The sequence below is a fragment of the Phyllostomus discolor genome, chromosome 2 (genome assembly GCF_004126475.2).
Source record: "Phyllostomus discolor isolate MPI-MPIP mPhyDis1 chromosome 2, mPhyDis1.pri.v3, whole genome shotgun sequence".
NCBI classification, from domain to species: Eukaryota; Metazoa; Chordata; class Mammalia; order Chiroptera; family Phyllostomidae; genus Phyllostomus; species Phyllostomus discolor.
Genome location: NC_040904.2, coordinates 201,648,760 through 201,664,744, shown reverse-complemented (window position 1 = coordinate 201,664,744; position 15,985 = coordinate 201,648,760). Strand labels below are relative to the sequence as shown.

Below are 15,985 nucleotides of genomic sequence, written 5' to 3'. Positions count from 1 at the left end.
AACGTGGACACCAGGAAGTCTTTATAACCACCTTCTCCATCATGGAGCTATTCAAAGGCTTTTTCCCATTGCCCCTGTTTTTGAAGACCACCCTTTGGGGTTCCACCTGTGGCTGCTAGTCAAGGCTTATCACTCACTCCCTGTGCACATTAGAAAGTCCTTACAAATGATTTCCATCCTGCACAAGATGGAAATCTTGCAGCTCCAAGCACCTGAGTTTTTCAACAAATGCACACGTGGATAAAAAGTCATTGAAAATGAAAAATGAAGAATCGACCTACCAGAAACACCCCTGTATCCCTTGTGCCTTCTCTCTAATCAGTACTGTGCTCACTCTGGGGGCAGATTTCAAAGAGCTATTTATTAAAACCACAAATAAGGATGGGATGTTATGAAAAACTAGTCACCAGGCTTCATAACTTGGCATAATGAGATTTTATTCATCCATTCTTTTTCATTGAGTATCACAAAGCAGACAATTCATTTAGGACTTGTGAGGTGGTAAGTGCCAGAGACCTAACTCAAACTTATTTAAGCAAAAGAGGAGGTTATTATAAGAATTAACACGATGTCTTTGAGACCCAAAGACAAGAACATGCCTGGGGCATGCGAATGCCTGAACCCAGGAATTTAAGGACCATCCAGGACTCTGATTCATCTTGTCCCAGTGCCTCTAGTCACTCTCTTCATTAGTTTCATTCTTCATTCTAGCTAGCGATCAGCTTTCCGCAACAGGTGAAACATCTGGCTTCAATAGCTCCCAAATTTACCAGTAAGTCTACCTAGCTTTGGCCACAGGAAAGCCACTATCTCAGCATTCCCTCTGCTTCCAAGACAAAAAATCCCAGTGAAGGACTCACTGAAGCAGTTCAAGTCAGGTCAAGCCCCATGGACAAAACAATATGGTAGCCCCTGGGGGCACCACGAGGGTGGGGCCGAGGGAGAGGCAACTTCTGGGCATAGGAGGGAGAGGGGCTGGGCAAACAAAACAAGAGGTGCCTGTTACATCTTCCTTTCTTTATGGATTTCATGCCAACTCACTTCAGACATCAGCCAATGAGTTCACTCATTCCGAGAGCACCTGCTCCCTTATCGAATGCCTGCTACGTGCCAGGAACTGTGCTAGATTTCAGGGATGAAAAGATGACTCACATGATGCTTCTTAGAGTGTTATGCATTCAGAGATAAATATATACTTGCCTGGTTTAGGACTGTAGGAACTTGCCGCATAACTAAAGAAAGACGACTATGGATATGAGACACGCGGGTTTGTACGTATACGTAAGTAGCAAGTGGCAAGCACTGTGCTATGGACGATGAAAGTTAAAGAAGGTAGAAGCTAGTGGGTTCCGTGAGGCCTGGAACATTCAGGGGAAGCATCTTGGAGGGGACAATGTTTTTGTAGGATCTTTAGAGGGTGAGGAAGTTCTTGTTTGTGGCTGCATGTGTCTAAAGTGCAGGGTTTTCACAACATCGCACTCGGTGAGGCCCTCTGCTCCAGGCTCCGTGCATCTGGAGGCCTTCTGGAATGCAGCCGTTGGCCAGTGTCCCTGTCCCTTCTCGGAGACAGGACTACCACCCACAGCTCTTCTCATAGCCTTGTTTTTTATTGCCACGGCCTGTTGGATCAAAGCCTCTGAGTTTGATGCAAGTTCGGAATAATTTCCTTCAAGGATTAACTCATCTTTCTGGGCTCGGGAAGCTACATAAGCAACATCTGGTACAGCCTGCAGAGGGATTCTTCACCCAAGGAGTTTCGAATTTCAACATGTGAGCCATCCTGCTGAATAAACAGGGACGCTGCACGCAGAGACCTTATCTTGTAACAAGAGCTCTGTGTCGCACTTGCGGTCATGTTTTGCACACGACTGTAATAAATGGGGCACATTGTAGCAGGTTCTTTAGCACTTTGTTTCTTGCCAAAGGGACTAAATTTCACACTGATAGGGTTGAATCCCCTAGTGGGTTTCCTCTGGGGCCGTTGCATAGTCCGTATGTTAATAATATCCTCCCTGTGAACGGACCAGCCTCTGGGCTCCCATTTTAATGCAGTTATAAGGAATCTCTTGGTCAGTTTCCTTTGTCAGACCCCCGCTGTCCTCCCTGTCTTCCCAGGCCTCCTAGAAAATCCTCAGTTGAGACCATTTCCTTGCCTCTTGTTAAATCTTAGTTTTGTTGCTCTGTGCTGTGTTTTTGTGTCCCTGGTCCTGCCTTCTGCATTCCTGGAGTTCTCCTCAAGGTCAAGATTCCGCCTTGTTCTTAAAGGTAAATCACTATAGTAGCTAATAGTTGAGCATTATGTGTCAGGGATGTATTATTATTCATAGGGGCCTTATTATCACCACTTGTGACTCACCAGTTAGGGGAATGAGACTCAGAGCTTGACTGAATTGCCCAAGTACAATATGTGAAACCACATCTACCTCACTCCTGTGTTCTTTTTTAAGGGATAAATACCTATATGCAGTACATTCCCAAAGAAATGGTCAGTCCCCCCCACATGACAATCCCCCCACTTCCAAGTGCAGGAGGGAGAAGAAAAGGGAAATGAGGAAAACCTGAAGAGCAGAGGCTCTGAATTCAAAGGAGAAGAACTTTGAGACATGGTGAACTGTCTGAGGACAGAATAGGCTGGACAATTCTGAGACCATTGGCCCAAAGAAGGCTGCTGGCAAATGTTTTCAGGAAATACTGCAGTAGAGCAATGGGTCTGCAAGAGGTAAGTTAGTGGGTAGAACGATGCAGATTGCAAAGGAAAGAAAGAGCCACTAGATAGAAGAAGATGGAATGGGGCGAGGGTGGGAGGGGATGCTGTTCTTTATCTACTGAACTTGAAACTGCGGAGAGGACCCAGGAATTGTTCTAACAAGCCCTCCAGGTGATTCTGATTCTCACTAAGATTTGTGAACCACTAGTACAGTCCAGAGTTCCTCAGCCTTGGCTGCACATCAGAAGTACCTCGCATTATGACACTTCTGCCCATTTCCTGAAATTGACTTAATTGCTCTGGGAAGTGGGATTTTACAAGCTCTCCACGTGATGCCAATGTGCAGCCAGAGTTGAAAACCACTGTTGCCGTTAACGAGGAGGTAGAAGGGGTAATAACAGCCGCGAGGCCGTGGCTGTGCCAGGCTGTGTGTTAAGGTCGAGCTCTTTCGGCTCCCATGGGCGTAGGAATAACCCATCAATCTCCCAGGTCCTTTATGAGCATGTTCCAGTGAATCCTTGTAACAATTCTGTGAGGCAGGTGCCACCACTGTTCCCATTTTACAGATAAAGACGCTGAGCTTCCAAGAAGTTATCTGGCTTGCCTGGGTGACTGAAGTGCACACTAGTTTGCAAAGCCCTGGTCTGCAAGAAATGGCAAAGCAGGAACTTGAAAATCAAGTCTTCTTTGGCTCTAAAGCACTCATTCTTTTTTTTTTTTACGTTGTAGTAAAGCATACATAACATAATAATGACCACTTTCACCATTTTGAAGTGTTTGATTCCGTGGGATTAAGTACAACTGCAACATTGCAACCATCACCACTATCCATTTCCAGAACCTTTCGTCCCTCCCAACAGAGGCTCTGTCCCCATGAAGCAGTTCCCCGCTCTCCGCTCCCTGCAGCTCCTGGCACCCACTATCCTGCTGCCTGTCTCTATGCATGAAAGTATCTGTTCGCTGTGTTTCCAGATCGGGCTCACAGAAGAAATGGAGGTGCTGGAATTGATCAAATGTTTTCCTTGTATAAGGGTATCTCTGAGTTAGGTGAGGTCCCCACCTGACTCCCCGCCCCCTGCTGTGCTCCCCCAATACCAAAAACGTGTAATTCCCACCAAATAGCACATGTTGTCTCTTGCTTCTATGCCACAGCACATGAAGCTCCCATCACTATATATGCCTTCTCCTGCCTCCCTTTCATTTAGCAAACTCCATCTTCTCCTCCTGCAATTCTCTCTCCAAGCATGACCATCCCCGAGCATCTGAACTAAGGGCTTCCACTAGCCTGACTCCAGGGACCAGGGCTCTGCAAACTAATGCTCACTCCTATCACCTAGGCATCTTGTTAAAATGCAGATTCACATTTAGTGAGTCTGGGGCTGGGCCCTAGGCTTCTACATTTCTATCAAGCTCCCAGGTGACACTCATGCCACCGGTCCCTGGGCCACACTATGAGTAGCGAGATCAGAGTGCAGTGCTTCACCATGACATGTCTCCTGTAGTTTCCTTGGCTGTTTCTCCACTCCACTGTAACTGCTTTGAGGGCAGAAACACATATTATTGTTATATTCCAGAGCCCAGCATTGTGTCAACCCAGATTAGCTCAGTAGGTGTTGAATGAATGAATGATTAAATGCATGAATGAGCTCACAGGCTGGAAGATGAAAAGGAATCAGGTCTATGAAATGCCTCGTCAGCCACACCAAGGAATCTAAAATTTATCAGGAAGCTATGGGGAGCCACTGAAAGATTTTAAGGAAGAGGGTGATGTATGAAATACGTCTGTGAAGTGTGTAAGATGTATTGGAAAGGACCAGAACTGAGATCAAGGAAAACAATAATGAACTACTGCACTAGTCTGTGCAAATTACAAAGTCCGAAGGTGGTGATGGTGGAATGGAGAGGAAGAGGGTTCAAGACCATGTAGATGGGCTGGCCACACACCTCCATTTGCTCCAAACTCAGTTTACTCCAGGTACACTCCTGAATAGTGCCTTTCTCATTCCCTCAAATGCCCAGTTTGGGATGACTAGTATCTGTTCACCCTGTACACAGGAGATAAAGTTTATAAAACATGCAGTAGGGATAGGGAGTCTAGGACAGGACTCCCAAGTCTCTGCCCTGGGTGACCCAGTGGATGGTAACACCATTCCGCAAGCTAAGCAGTCCAAGAGGAGGGCCAGTGGGAGAAAAGATTTTCCTTTAAAACTATTTAAGTTCTGAGTCATTAAAAAGTGTTAAGTAAACTTCAGTACATAGCGTGACAAAAAATCCAACAAAGACACACACATGGCTGACATTTGGGGAACACCAATAGGTGGTATCACCAAACTGAGAACATCCTCCCCACCACCACCCACCCCCTGCGAAGCTCTGAACTGCATTAGTCTTAGAATGATTTATTAGGAAGCCTGCCCTATGCTGCCATCAGACCGACTTCAGGTTGAAAGTCAACACGGCCCATTAATTCTGGGTTTCCTCACTCCCCGTTTTCTCCCCTCCAACTCAACTGGTGTGTCTGCTTCCAACAACTAACGACTCGTATCTGCAGGATTAACTGGATCACAGTTGACCGCGGCCATTTAGGCGGCCAGAATAATGGCACACCTGCCAAGGCTTGGTTAACTGAGTCAGGAGAGCATCCATCCGCTGGTTCAACCGGAGCCAAAGGTCAGGGAACACTGGAACGTTCTACCTCATTTATAAGCCACATGACCCCAAATTCTTACTAATCTCTCTTCATACTTGCCAGCACCTCGGCTTTTTTCCTCCCCCCACCACATGTCAACAACTAGGTAATTATTTAATAAGCCTCGGAACATACCTTTGCTGCTTCTCTTGGCCAGAGAGACCTGGGATTTTCCCAGTCTCAGTTACAAGGTGGCTCTTACCTAAGGGTTCCAAGTGCGGTCAAGCGGAAGAATAAATTCACCCGCTAGAGCCTTTTGAGGGAACTTTCAAACACGACTGTGGCTTTTCAAGTATTAAGAGGAAATGACAGACTGAACTGAGCTCAGTATTCATTCTAATTCACGTGTTAAAGGTTACGTTAGCGGCTGTCAAATCACCGGCCAGCTCTAAATACATCACTCCGCGCCTTACATCATGTGTCTTGGGTGGTACCCAGACCTCGCTCCTCTGGGCTGACCCTGAGCAAAAGGCTTGTTCAAGAAGGTGAAATGGGTCTTCGGGGCATTCCTATCAGTAGTGCTAATTTAGCCTGAGGAACGGGAGAGCTGGAACCCAGGACTCCTAGTCCTGAGGCCTTCTCCGCTTCCCGCTGCTGCGGGAGGCTCAGATAACTCCGCATCTCCTGGCGGAGCTCTCATGCCGGACCCAGACATCTACAGGTGTGAACCCCGAGGACGTCCCATACCCATCCTGGGAGCAGCCAAAGCCGTCTTTCCTTTGAGCCCCACTTTGACGTTCCCCTTGGGGAGCAAAGAGCAGATCTTTCTTTCCAAACAGAGGACAGCCCGGAGTTTGTCTCAATGCACCAAGCAGAAGTAAAGGACACTACAAGTTGAGTCCGAAGAAAGCACACCTCTCAGCTGCCTTCATCAGATATAAGCCCCCGCTCCACAGCCTCGGTGCCCAGTGGAAGCCTTGGGCTTTCAGTGCTCCTCCTCGGGAGTTGTGCATGAGTGCTGGAGAGCTAACCACAAACTCCCATCAAAGCCTGTGTGTGGCAGGCAGCCCTCCCTCAATGCTTCCCTACAATGCTTCTACCCCTGATACCCACCACCTACCCTCTGGCCCCTAGTCTCAGATGCACAGAGCTCAACTAGGACCTGCCCTTTTGAAGCAACAACCCAAACATTTCACCCATTTTTCTCAACTTACCCGCTTAGGAATTTCACTCCTCAGTGCCTTGTATTCTATGACCCCAGAAAAGCTGGCAAATGAATCCATAATCACGTAATGATTGTTGATGGTTCCATGGTCCTCTTGGAAAAGGTTGGCTGTAGGAGTCACAGCTCTGGCTCCAGTCCTAGGCCCAACACTTGGCACTCGGTGGCCACCTCACTGCACCTGAATTTCCTTAGTAACTACAACAATGTGCCTTCAGTATGGTAGATGTTCAGTGTTAACAGAACCTGAGTGATAATGTAAGCAGGTAGACAAATGTCCTTGGTGGCTAAACTGAAGTCCTGAATAGCTGGTACTGAAAAACTTAGGATGCTTCCCCATAGGTCATTCCAAATAATGTTTTCTTTTTCAGGGTAATAAGAGGATTTGTTTTTAGGATAATGAAACTACTCTGTATGATACCACAATAGTGGATACATGTCATTATACATTTGTCCAAGCCTATAGAATGTACAACACCAAGAATAAACCCTCATAATGTAAACTATGGACTGTGGGTGATGACAATGTATCGATGTAGGTTCACCAATTACAGCAAAGGCACCACTCTGGTGGGAGATGGGGGTATTTGGGGAGGCTGTAAATGTGGGCTGGCAGGGGATGTGGGGGAATTCTGTGCTTTTCCCTCAGTTTCTTAAAAAGATTTTTATTTACTTTTAGAGAGAGAAGGGAGGGAGGGAGAGAAACATCGATGAGAGAAACATCCATGCCTCTCATACGAGCCTTGACAGGGGACCAATCCCGTGACCCAGGCCTGTGCTCTGACCAGGATTCAAACTGGCGACCTTTCGCTTTGCAGGGTGACGTCCAACCAACTCAGCCACATCGGTCAGGATTTCGTTCAGTTTTACTCTGAATCTAAAACTGCTCTAAAGGGTCGAATTTATTAATTTTAAAAAATTACATAAAAGGTACATCTAAACAAAATTAAAGTCTATGATTTCTAAATGTTTTAAGTTTCTGAAAGCTGGAGTTTCCTCTTTCTCTGTGTGTATGCTGCACTGCTGGCTGGTGTCTCCCACTCACAGGGTTGTTCTGCACAGACCACCCACCTACAAGGTCAGGGAGGGCCAAACGGTCTGTGGATTCCCCCAGGTGTTCTATAATGACACGTTTGCGAGAAATGTTCCGTTTGCAAGAAAACGGAATATTCTGGTCAATGGCGATGTCTGTAAAAGCACAATGTTCTCAGAAAGATAAGGATGTGTAAGTGATGTGCCAGCCCTTCAAAGAGCTCCCCCAAGAGAAAGTGCATAGAAAGGGGACAAAATTAGAAAAGGTAAGGCCAAAATATGAGATTATAATAAAAAGCCCAGGAGAGCTGGAGACACTCTTGACCATGAAAAGGAGCCAGAGGGTGGAGATAGAAAACAGTAGCAGCCCTGGCTGGTGTAGCTCAGTGGATTGAGTTCGGGCTGCAAACCAGTGTCACAGGTTCGATTCCCAGTCAGGGTACATGCCTGGGTTGCAGGCCATGACCCCCAGCAACCGCACATTGATGTTTCTCTCCCTCTCTCTCTCTCTCTCCCTTCCCTCTCTAAAAATAAATAAAATCTTTGATTAAAAAAAAAAAGAAAGAAAACAGTAGCATTCTGCTGTCTGCAGAAAGGGGAGTGAACAGCCTTGCCCTCCCTGCCCCAGGTGTTTAAATAAAGGGAGCATGAGAGGGAGAGTGTTTAGAACGGTGACAAAGTCAGCTGGCCTCTGTCCCACACCATCTACAGCACAATTGACTCAGATGAATCAATGAGTCACCAAGGAAAAGTGAACATATAGTTGGCACTCTCAGTTTAGAAGACAGTGTGAAATAGTTGGAGAGATTTTCCAATAAAAAAATACTCAAGTAAAAAGATTCTAAAGGTGACAGACAGCAGTGGTCAGATTAGAGATACAGTTCCCGTTTGTCCCTGCGTTCCCACTTATGGGAATGTCTCCCACAGATTTCCTTGCACGTGCGCGATGATGTACGTACAAGGTCATCCATCCACTTGTAATTGCAAAAGTTTGGAAACCACAAGATTGTTCATCGAGTAGTGTCACCAAGGAAAAGCGAACTTACAGCCAGCATCCTCAGTTTAGAAGAAAGTGTGAAATAGTTGGAAAGATTTCTGCAATAAAAGCCCAGCTCTCCTGGGCTTTTCATTGTGATCTCATACTTTTGTCCCTACCTTTTGAAATCTTGTTCTTTTTCTACCCACTTTCTCTTTGGGGTATCTCTTTGAAAGGCTACACATCACTTACACACCCTTATCTTTCTGAGAACATTGTGCTTTTACACATCAATAAATGAGGGCACAGTCTTGCAATGGAATACTGCAAAACAGAACTAAGAAATGAGGATGCTCTCTGCATTGACGGGGAAGCATCTCTAAGATATCTTGCTCAGTCAAAAAAAAAAGGCTGAAAACGACAGTATGCCACTTTAAGGGTAGAAGTTAAAGGGGAAACATTTTTAAATGTGTTTCTGCTTGTATTTTTTAAAGGTTTTACTTACTTATTTTTAGAGAGGGGGAGGGAGAGGGGAAGAGAGGGACAGAAACATCAATGTGTGGTTGCCTCTTGTGCACTCCCTACTGGGGACCTGGCTCGCAACCCAGTCATGTGCCCTGACTGGGAATCAAACTGGCAACCTTTCAGTTTGCAGGCCAGTGTTCAACCCACTGAGTCACACCAGGCAGGCTCTGCTTATATTTTCATAAAAAGTGGGTATCTGTAAGGAGAGGAGTGAGTTGAGAAAATGTGGGTATAGAAAAATACAAAGGTTTTTCGCAGAATCTTCCTTTGTATTGTCTTGATTTTTTTGAATTGTGTGAATATTACTGATTTGAAAATTTTAAATAAGAACAAATGGTTCAGAGAGTAGGGTAAATGGGAGCAGTTGAGTCCCCACTTGTCTAGAAATTTTCTTTCCACCCCATCACAGTGAGTCCAGATAGCAAGAGTTCACTGTATTTGTATGTCGTCATTATCTTCTTCAGCGTTTTCCAAGCACTGAGTTGTGGAAGTCACTGCCACCTCACCTCCGATATGAGCTTGGCATCGTACTGCCCCTCATTTTAGAAAATGAATCTGCTAGGGGTGGCCCAGGGGAGCCAGAAGCTTCTCCTCCAGGGCTTGAGGCTGTGGTTGCTCTCTTGTGCAACAAACAAGATACAGATGCATGACACTCTGGCCTGGAGAATGTGGGGCACTCAGAGTCAGACCAAGAGTATGTGTGTGGGGAGACGGCGGCGCTTGCTGGTTGCCAGAATCGAGGGGTGGGAGGGAATGGGATACCACTTATCGCCCTCCCACTCCTCCTTCCTCACTCCAGCCCAGACACCAGACCAGTGTGTCTCCACTTGACTAAAAAATGGGAACCTGGGACAATGCCACAGGTTAGGAACCCCAAACACAGCACAGGGCTGATGCACTTAATTTGGTTTATGAAACATAATTTCTGTGAAATCCTCTCTGTGAGTGTTTAAAGAAAAAATGACCCGCATGATTAGAAATCAGGAAAACGATTCCCCAACTGGAAGCTGTTGCCATCTGGCAGTAGACTCTCTTGCAGGTCATTGAACTTCTCTTTGCCTTCCTCATCTGAAACATGTGATCATTCAGAGCCTGACCAACCCTACAGAGGTTAAATAAAAACACAAGAGGTTTGAGAAAGTATAAACATAACTTTGAAGTGAACTGAAGGCATGCTTATTACCTACATGGCTGACATTTTCTTTTAACCTAAAAGGGTTATTAGCAAGTATACTTTGGTTTACACTGAAGGAAATTAGGTGGGCTTTTCTGATGTATGGGGGTGGGGCGGGGAGGCTTTAATTACACTGTTGAGTCTTGCTTTGTATTTTCCAATATCTATTTCCCAAACTTTTCTTCTGAGAAACAACTTTCATCTACCATCAGCCTAGTAGTTTGGGCAGTGTTGACCCCTCCTTCTCCAGAGGTGGACATGTGACCCAGGTCTGACTACTCAGAGCATCCTACCCTCGGGGCTACAGGAAGGGCATGTGACTGAAGCCAGCCAATCACAGGCAATGAGTTTCAACTCACTGGCTGTTGTTGGAACTACTGAGAAGTTCTCCCTTTCCACCGGACAGGTCGGACACGTGGTAGGCCTGGAATCTCATTCTGACCAGGGGAAAGCCTGCCTGAGAATGATGCCAACGGAGAGAAAAGCAGAGGTGATGCCAGAGAGTAAATGGAGTCCTGGTGGCACTTGCGACAAATCCAACCATCCCTAGAGCCAGCTCCATCCTTGGACTTCTGTTACTTGAGTGAATAGATGCCCCCTGTCCTTTAACTAATTTGAGTTGTATTTCAATGATGAGAGTCTTGGCTGGTGTATACTAATGTTCAAGTATCTCTACAAAGGTGCCAGGTGGGTACTAGAATGATAGTGGGGATTGCTTCATAAATTATATAATTGTCTAACCATCGTGGTGTGCACCTGAAGCTAACACAAAATAATATGGAATATGAGCTGTAATTAAAATAAAAAACAATAATATAATAAAATGAATCTCTACAAACATGAACTATTGTGCCCGCATGCAAAGCTACATGAATTAAGAAAATGTAAGGTTTAAACTATACCTTTACAAAATCTAATAGAGCCTAGAATTGTTTCCCTGGTAAACACCCATCATCATTGTACCCAGGTGACACATAATTTAACAAAGACACAAATTACTAAAATACAGAAATATTTCATTTTATTTTACTCTTTCAGCCATGAGGTCCAAGGAAATGCAAGTTCTTGGAAATTAGAAACGACCCAAATGTGAATCAGACCAGCGTTAGAAGTTATGAAATCAGCAGAATGTGACTATCTGAGGTGAATTCTGGCCTTCTCAGTTTGCCAAGCCAGGAGTCCCATGTTTGTCTAGCCCATGTAACAATTTCTGTGGTAACTGTCCAGCTTGAAGAGAGTTGTCAGAGAATGGTGAAGCTCAAACAACTGAAACATTTACAGCACACAGAGCAAAACAGTCAAGAAATATTGGTGTATCACTGAACTAATAAATCAGAGTAAATCTCACTAGTCAGCACTACAAATATCCCAAGTCATTCCTTTATTTATTCACTCATTCATTCCTGCATTCCATGAGTATTGGTTAAGCACCTTCTGTGTACCAGGAGATACCCGGTTAAATACTGGAGTTATAAAGATAAAGATGAAGGCACATACTCTGTCATCAAAGAGCTCCTAATCTTACATCTCTCAGAGAGATGTGGAAATGAGAGCAACAGTGCATTATGGGAAGTGCAGGTAACAAGTCTGTTCCAAGTGAGGCCAACCAGGAGTGCATTCTACTACAGTCCCTGCAGTAAAAGGATCTGGCATTCTCCTCCGCTTCAGAATAACAACCGCTTGCCATGGCTTTGATCAGTGTTTCAGTTCCAGTGTGACCACGGGGATCCACAGCATTTCGACAAGTTACAACAGACCCAGAGATGGTTATCAGGTTCCCTCTGCTGAGCACTTGGGGGACACATAGTTTGTCACCGCAGAGGTGGCTAAAAGCTGCTGAGTCTCACCCTTCACTCACTCAACAAGTAGTTACTGGGGAGCCATCACAGGCTCACCACCCCCAGGTTCCCTCCAAGGCTGTCCAGGTGGGCTGCTCTGCTCTTGGCATGAGCCCTCGAGGTTTGGACACAGGTTTGTGTCTGCAGGGTCCAGGAAGGAGAGTTCCTTGTCTAATTTTTCAATGCAAGCATTAACATTGCACGGCATGCGTCTTCCACTGGAAGAGCTTGCTTTTCATTTGTCATCCGTGATTTGGGCAAAAAAGGTGGAATGTGTAGGTCTTGCTGGGTAACAAAGGGCCTGACTCACATTCCATATGGTGGGCAAACATCTAGCCACGGGCATTAAAGGAGCAGCAAATAAACTGCTCTCGGTGGCCTCTCCTTTCTCCTTTCTCCTCTCTCTGGGTCCTATGCTCTCTTCAACATGTTTACCAGCAAAACATGAATTCAAGATGAGAGTGCAAGCTCCTGAGCCTAACTGTATATCAAGTTATGCCACTGACAATACAGGGTGGTTTTATAAATGGTGTTTTTAATGATTTTTCACAGGTTGGCTTTGCAGAAGTTTAGTAATTAAGTGAAAGTCTCCTTCCACAAATGCCCATGACAAACTGCTAATCAGCAGCCGAGGAAAAACCTCCAGCTCTGCGAGCAGGACAGAAGTTCAAAACTGAGGTCTGCCACGCTCACTTAGAGTTAATGTGTATAGTGATATTAAGGCTTTTCAATAGAAGCATTTTGCCTAGTTCATCTAAAAATCAGACTGTCACAGTTAGTGTTAATTTATTAACCAAGTCTTGATGGTCACTATAAATTGAATTTTACAAATGCCCTCATGATATAAAATTATACAGTTCATTCTCTTAAAATGGACTTGAAAAATATCCTGATTTCACTTGTTAATAAATTTCTCATTTAGTGTATTTCCAGAAACGACTCACACACGAAGAAACAACAGAACAGAATCTGTAGAAAAATAAGAGCTCTCCATTTTTCCTTAACATCTTATCTTTTGTGCAATGAATGTGTGAATATGAAAAAGTGTCAGTTTAGAAAATTGTAAAAACATTGCTACAATGCCATAAGTACTCTACATTCTCTAGGAAAACATACCTTTGGAACTAGTACAACTACTGGGAATTCTTAATGAAATTCAAGTCCCGGAGGTGCTGCAGATGCCCGCTACAGGGCAGCTGCATTCAAGCCCTGCACGTCCCCCGTGCCGCTTCTAGAAATCGTCTGCGCCTTTCAATGACTAAAATATAACTCTTCTCTCTTCAAATGTCATCGTTGATTTCTGTGGAAATCCTTAGGGTGACACTCTGTTAAAAAAGAAAGGTTTAAACCAAGGTAAACAATTCCAGTACCAGCTATGAAACTCCCAAAAGCTGTGCCACGCCTAAGACAGGACCGTGTCACTATGGTTTGTGCTGAGTTCAAGTCGGGGCCTCAAGAACTGTCTTGGCTTTCTATATCTTTTTTTTTAGTTAATCCCAATTCATTTGTTTCAAAACGTAAGATTTTACCTGTAGCCAAATCTGATAAGGTCCCACCGTCTCTTGGCTTTGGGGACATTTTTTTCAACAACACACTTTTATTTTTTATTATTACTTTTAAAATTGTTTTATTGTTATTCAATTACAGTTGTCTGCATTTCCCCCCCCAGCGCTCCCCCACATCCCAGCCAAACCCACCTCCCTCCTTTGCTTCCACCCTCCCCCTTGGTTTTGTCCACGTGTCCTTTACAGTAGTTCCTGAAAACCTTCCCCCCCATTGTCCCCTTCCCCCTCCCCTCTAGTTATTGTTGGACTGTTCTTAATTTCAATGTCTCTGGTTATATTTTGTTCGCTTTTTTCTTTTGTTGATTATATTCTGGTTAAAGGTGAGATCATATGGTATTTGACCCTCACCACCTGGCTTATTTCACTTAGCGTAATGCTCCCCAGTTCCATCCATGCTGCCACAAAGGGTAGGAGCTCCTTCTTTCTCTCTGCTGCATAGTATTCCATTGTGTAAATGTTTATTTTTTAAAAAGATGTATTTCCTATTATTTGAAACTAGTAAGTGAGACCTCCTCAAAAAGAAAATAACCAGGATGTATAGCTCTAGGCATCACATGGCAGAGCACATAGGAACATGTCACTGGCTGAAGAGCTGTTTAAGCTGTTTGCCTTTGGGAATGAACTAAGTTGCACAATACACATTTTTTTCAAGCACATAAATGGTAAAAAGAAAGAAAAATTGGGCTCTTGTTTTTTTTATGCAAGAAATTTCCCATGGATTTTTCTAATTGAAATTGTCAGCAACATATAGCCTTTAAACTGATAAATACCTACCTGGAAATCATGGATGAATGTTAGGAAGTAGAAAATAAAACCAAAGGCCACTGTCCACTCACAGATCGCGCTCACCACGTGATATGCATAATCCTAATGGCAACCAGAAAGAATAAGAATTTAGCCTCAATTGATTCACCTTAGTGACTGAAATAACGATGAGAAGGTCAGACCAGAGGAAAAAGCTGTCTGGTGAGCATCAGTCAACCCCTTGAGGAAATACAGCAGGAAGCAAGGCACCAGCCCAATGAGAACGTGGATGCCATTAATCCAAAGGCACTGTCTAGCTTTCACATGCTCTGGCTTTAGGACTTGTCTATAGCCCTGACCGGTGTGGTGCAGTTGGTGGGACACCGCCCTGCAAAGTGAAAAGTTACCCATTTGATTATTGATCAGGGAGTGTTGGAGAGGCAACCAATCAATGTTTTCTTTCTCACACTGATGTTTCTCTCCTCTTTCTCCCTCCCTTCCCCTCTATCTAAAAATAGATAAATGAAATCTTAGAAAAAAGACATGTCTATATAGTTTCAAAAAGCAGACTAAGGACCTCAAAACAGGTAGGACTAGGAAGCAAATATGTACCCAACAGAAGACAGAACTTTCATACAAAGCAGGACTTGCTCTCCAGAGACTTCGAACCCCCAAGTTGAAAGGCATTCAGGGATTGTGCAGTTTTGCCAAAGACTGAGTATATGTATCTAGAGGAAATAGGCTAACTGTCACCACTGGGTTCTGTGTTATCTGCTGCTACAGAAAATGTCAACTCAGCAAATAGTTCTGCTTAACATTTTATGTAAACATAGCTACGAAGCAAATGTTACGAGACATCTACACACGTTCACTGACTATCTTCTTGGAGGCAGGAAGTAGCAAATGGACTTCAAGAATGAGAATGCTTTCATTAGAGTTCCAAAGTCAGCTGCCTATGGAGTCCAGGAGATTCATAAAAATCCATGAAACTGGACGTTGCAAAAAGAGAGGGAAATGGGGGGCCCACATTTATAGCTCAGTTCTATTTTTACCAAGTGGGAAAATATGATACCACTGTTGTTTTTTGCAAAGTAAAACCAAAATGTGTGTGTGTGTGTACACACATCCACCTGATTTTTAAATGCTGGAAACGACTTTTAAATACCATGTAAGTAAAAACTAATGCCTGTGTTTTGACGTTAAGCACTTGCCAAATTAGGCCTGTGGACTGTCAGGTCTGGTTTCAAATGATGACCTGTTTGGGGTTTTTTTCCCTGCTTTGCTTTCCGCTCTGCTACAGACCACAAGAGTGAATAAACAAATGTGCTGGATTGCAAGTCAGTTAGTTTTATGGGGACAGTTGTCCTCTTTGATCCAAGTTTCATCTGCAAAGATTTACTGAAGCACATCAAACTCTGAGACACCTCTCGTCACTTCCACCATGGATGTCACCACCCATCTGCTCTTCTCCTTCAGGTCCCGCTGGGGAGAACCTGACCTACTTAGATTAGGGGATAGAGAACAGAAGTTGCTTCCTTCTGGTGACAACACCAGGGGATCTGCCCCATCCCCT

General features: G+C 44.5%; 1 protein-coding gene across 1 annotated transcript in view; it reads right to left on the bottom strand.

Annotated features, from left to right (window-relative positions):
• Nucleotides 1-11,264: 11,264 nt before the first annotated feature.
• Nucleotides 11,265-15,985, bottom strand: part of DRAM1 (DNA damage regulated autophagy modulator 1) — a 40,549-nt gene continuing 35,828 nt past the window's right edge. Inside the window, exons 6-7 of the mRNA XM_028532746.2 lie at nucleotides 14,443-14,535; nucleotides 11,265-13,428 (exon numbers count right to left, since the gene is read on the bottom strand). Of these exons, the coding sequence (XP_028388547.1) occupies nucleotides 13,384-13,428; nucleotides 14,443-14,535 (138 nt within the window). The 3' untranslated portion in view covers nucleotides 11,265-13,383. The remainder of the gene's footprint in view (nucleotides 13,429-14,442; nucleotides 14,536-15,985) is intronic.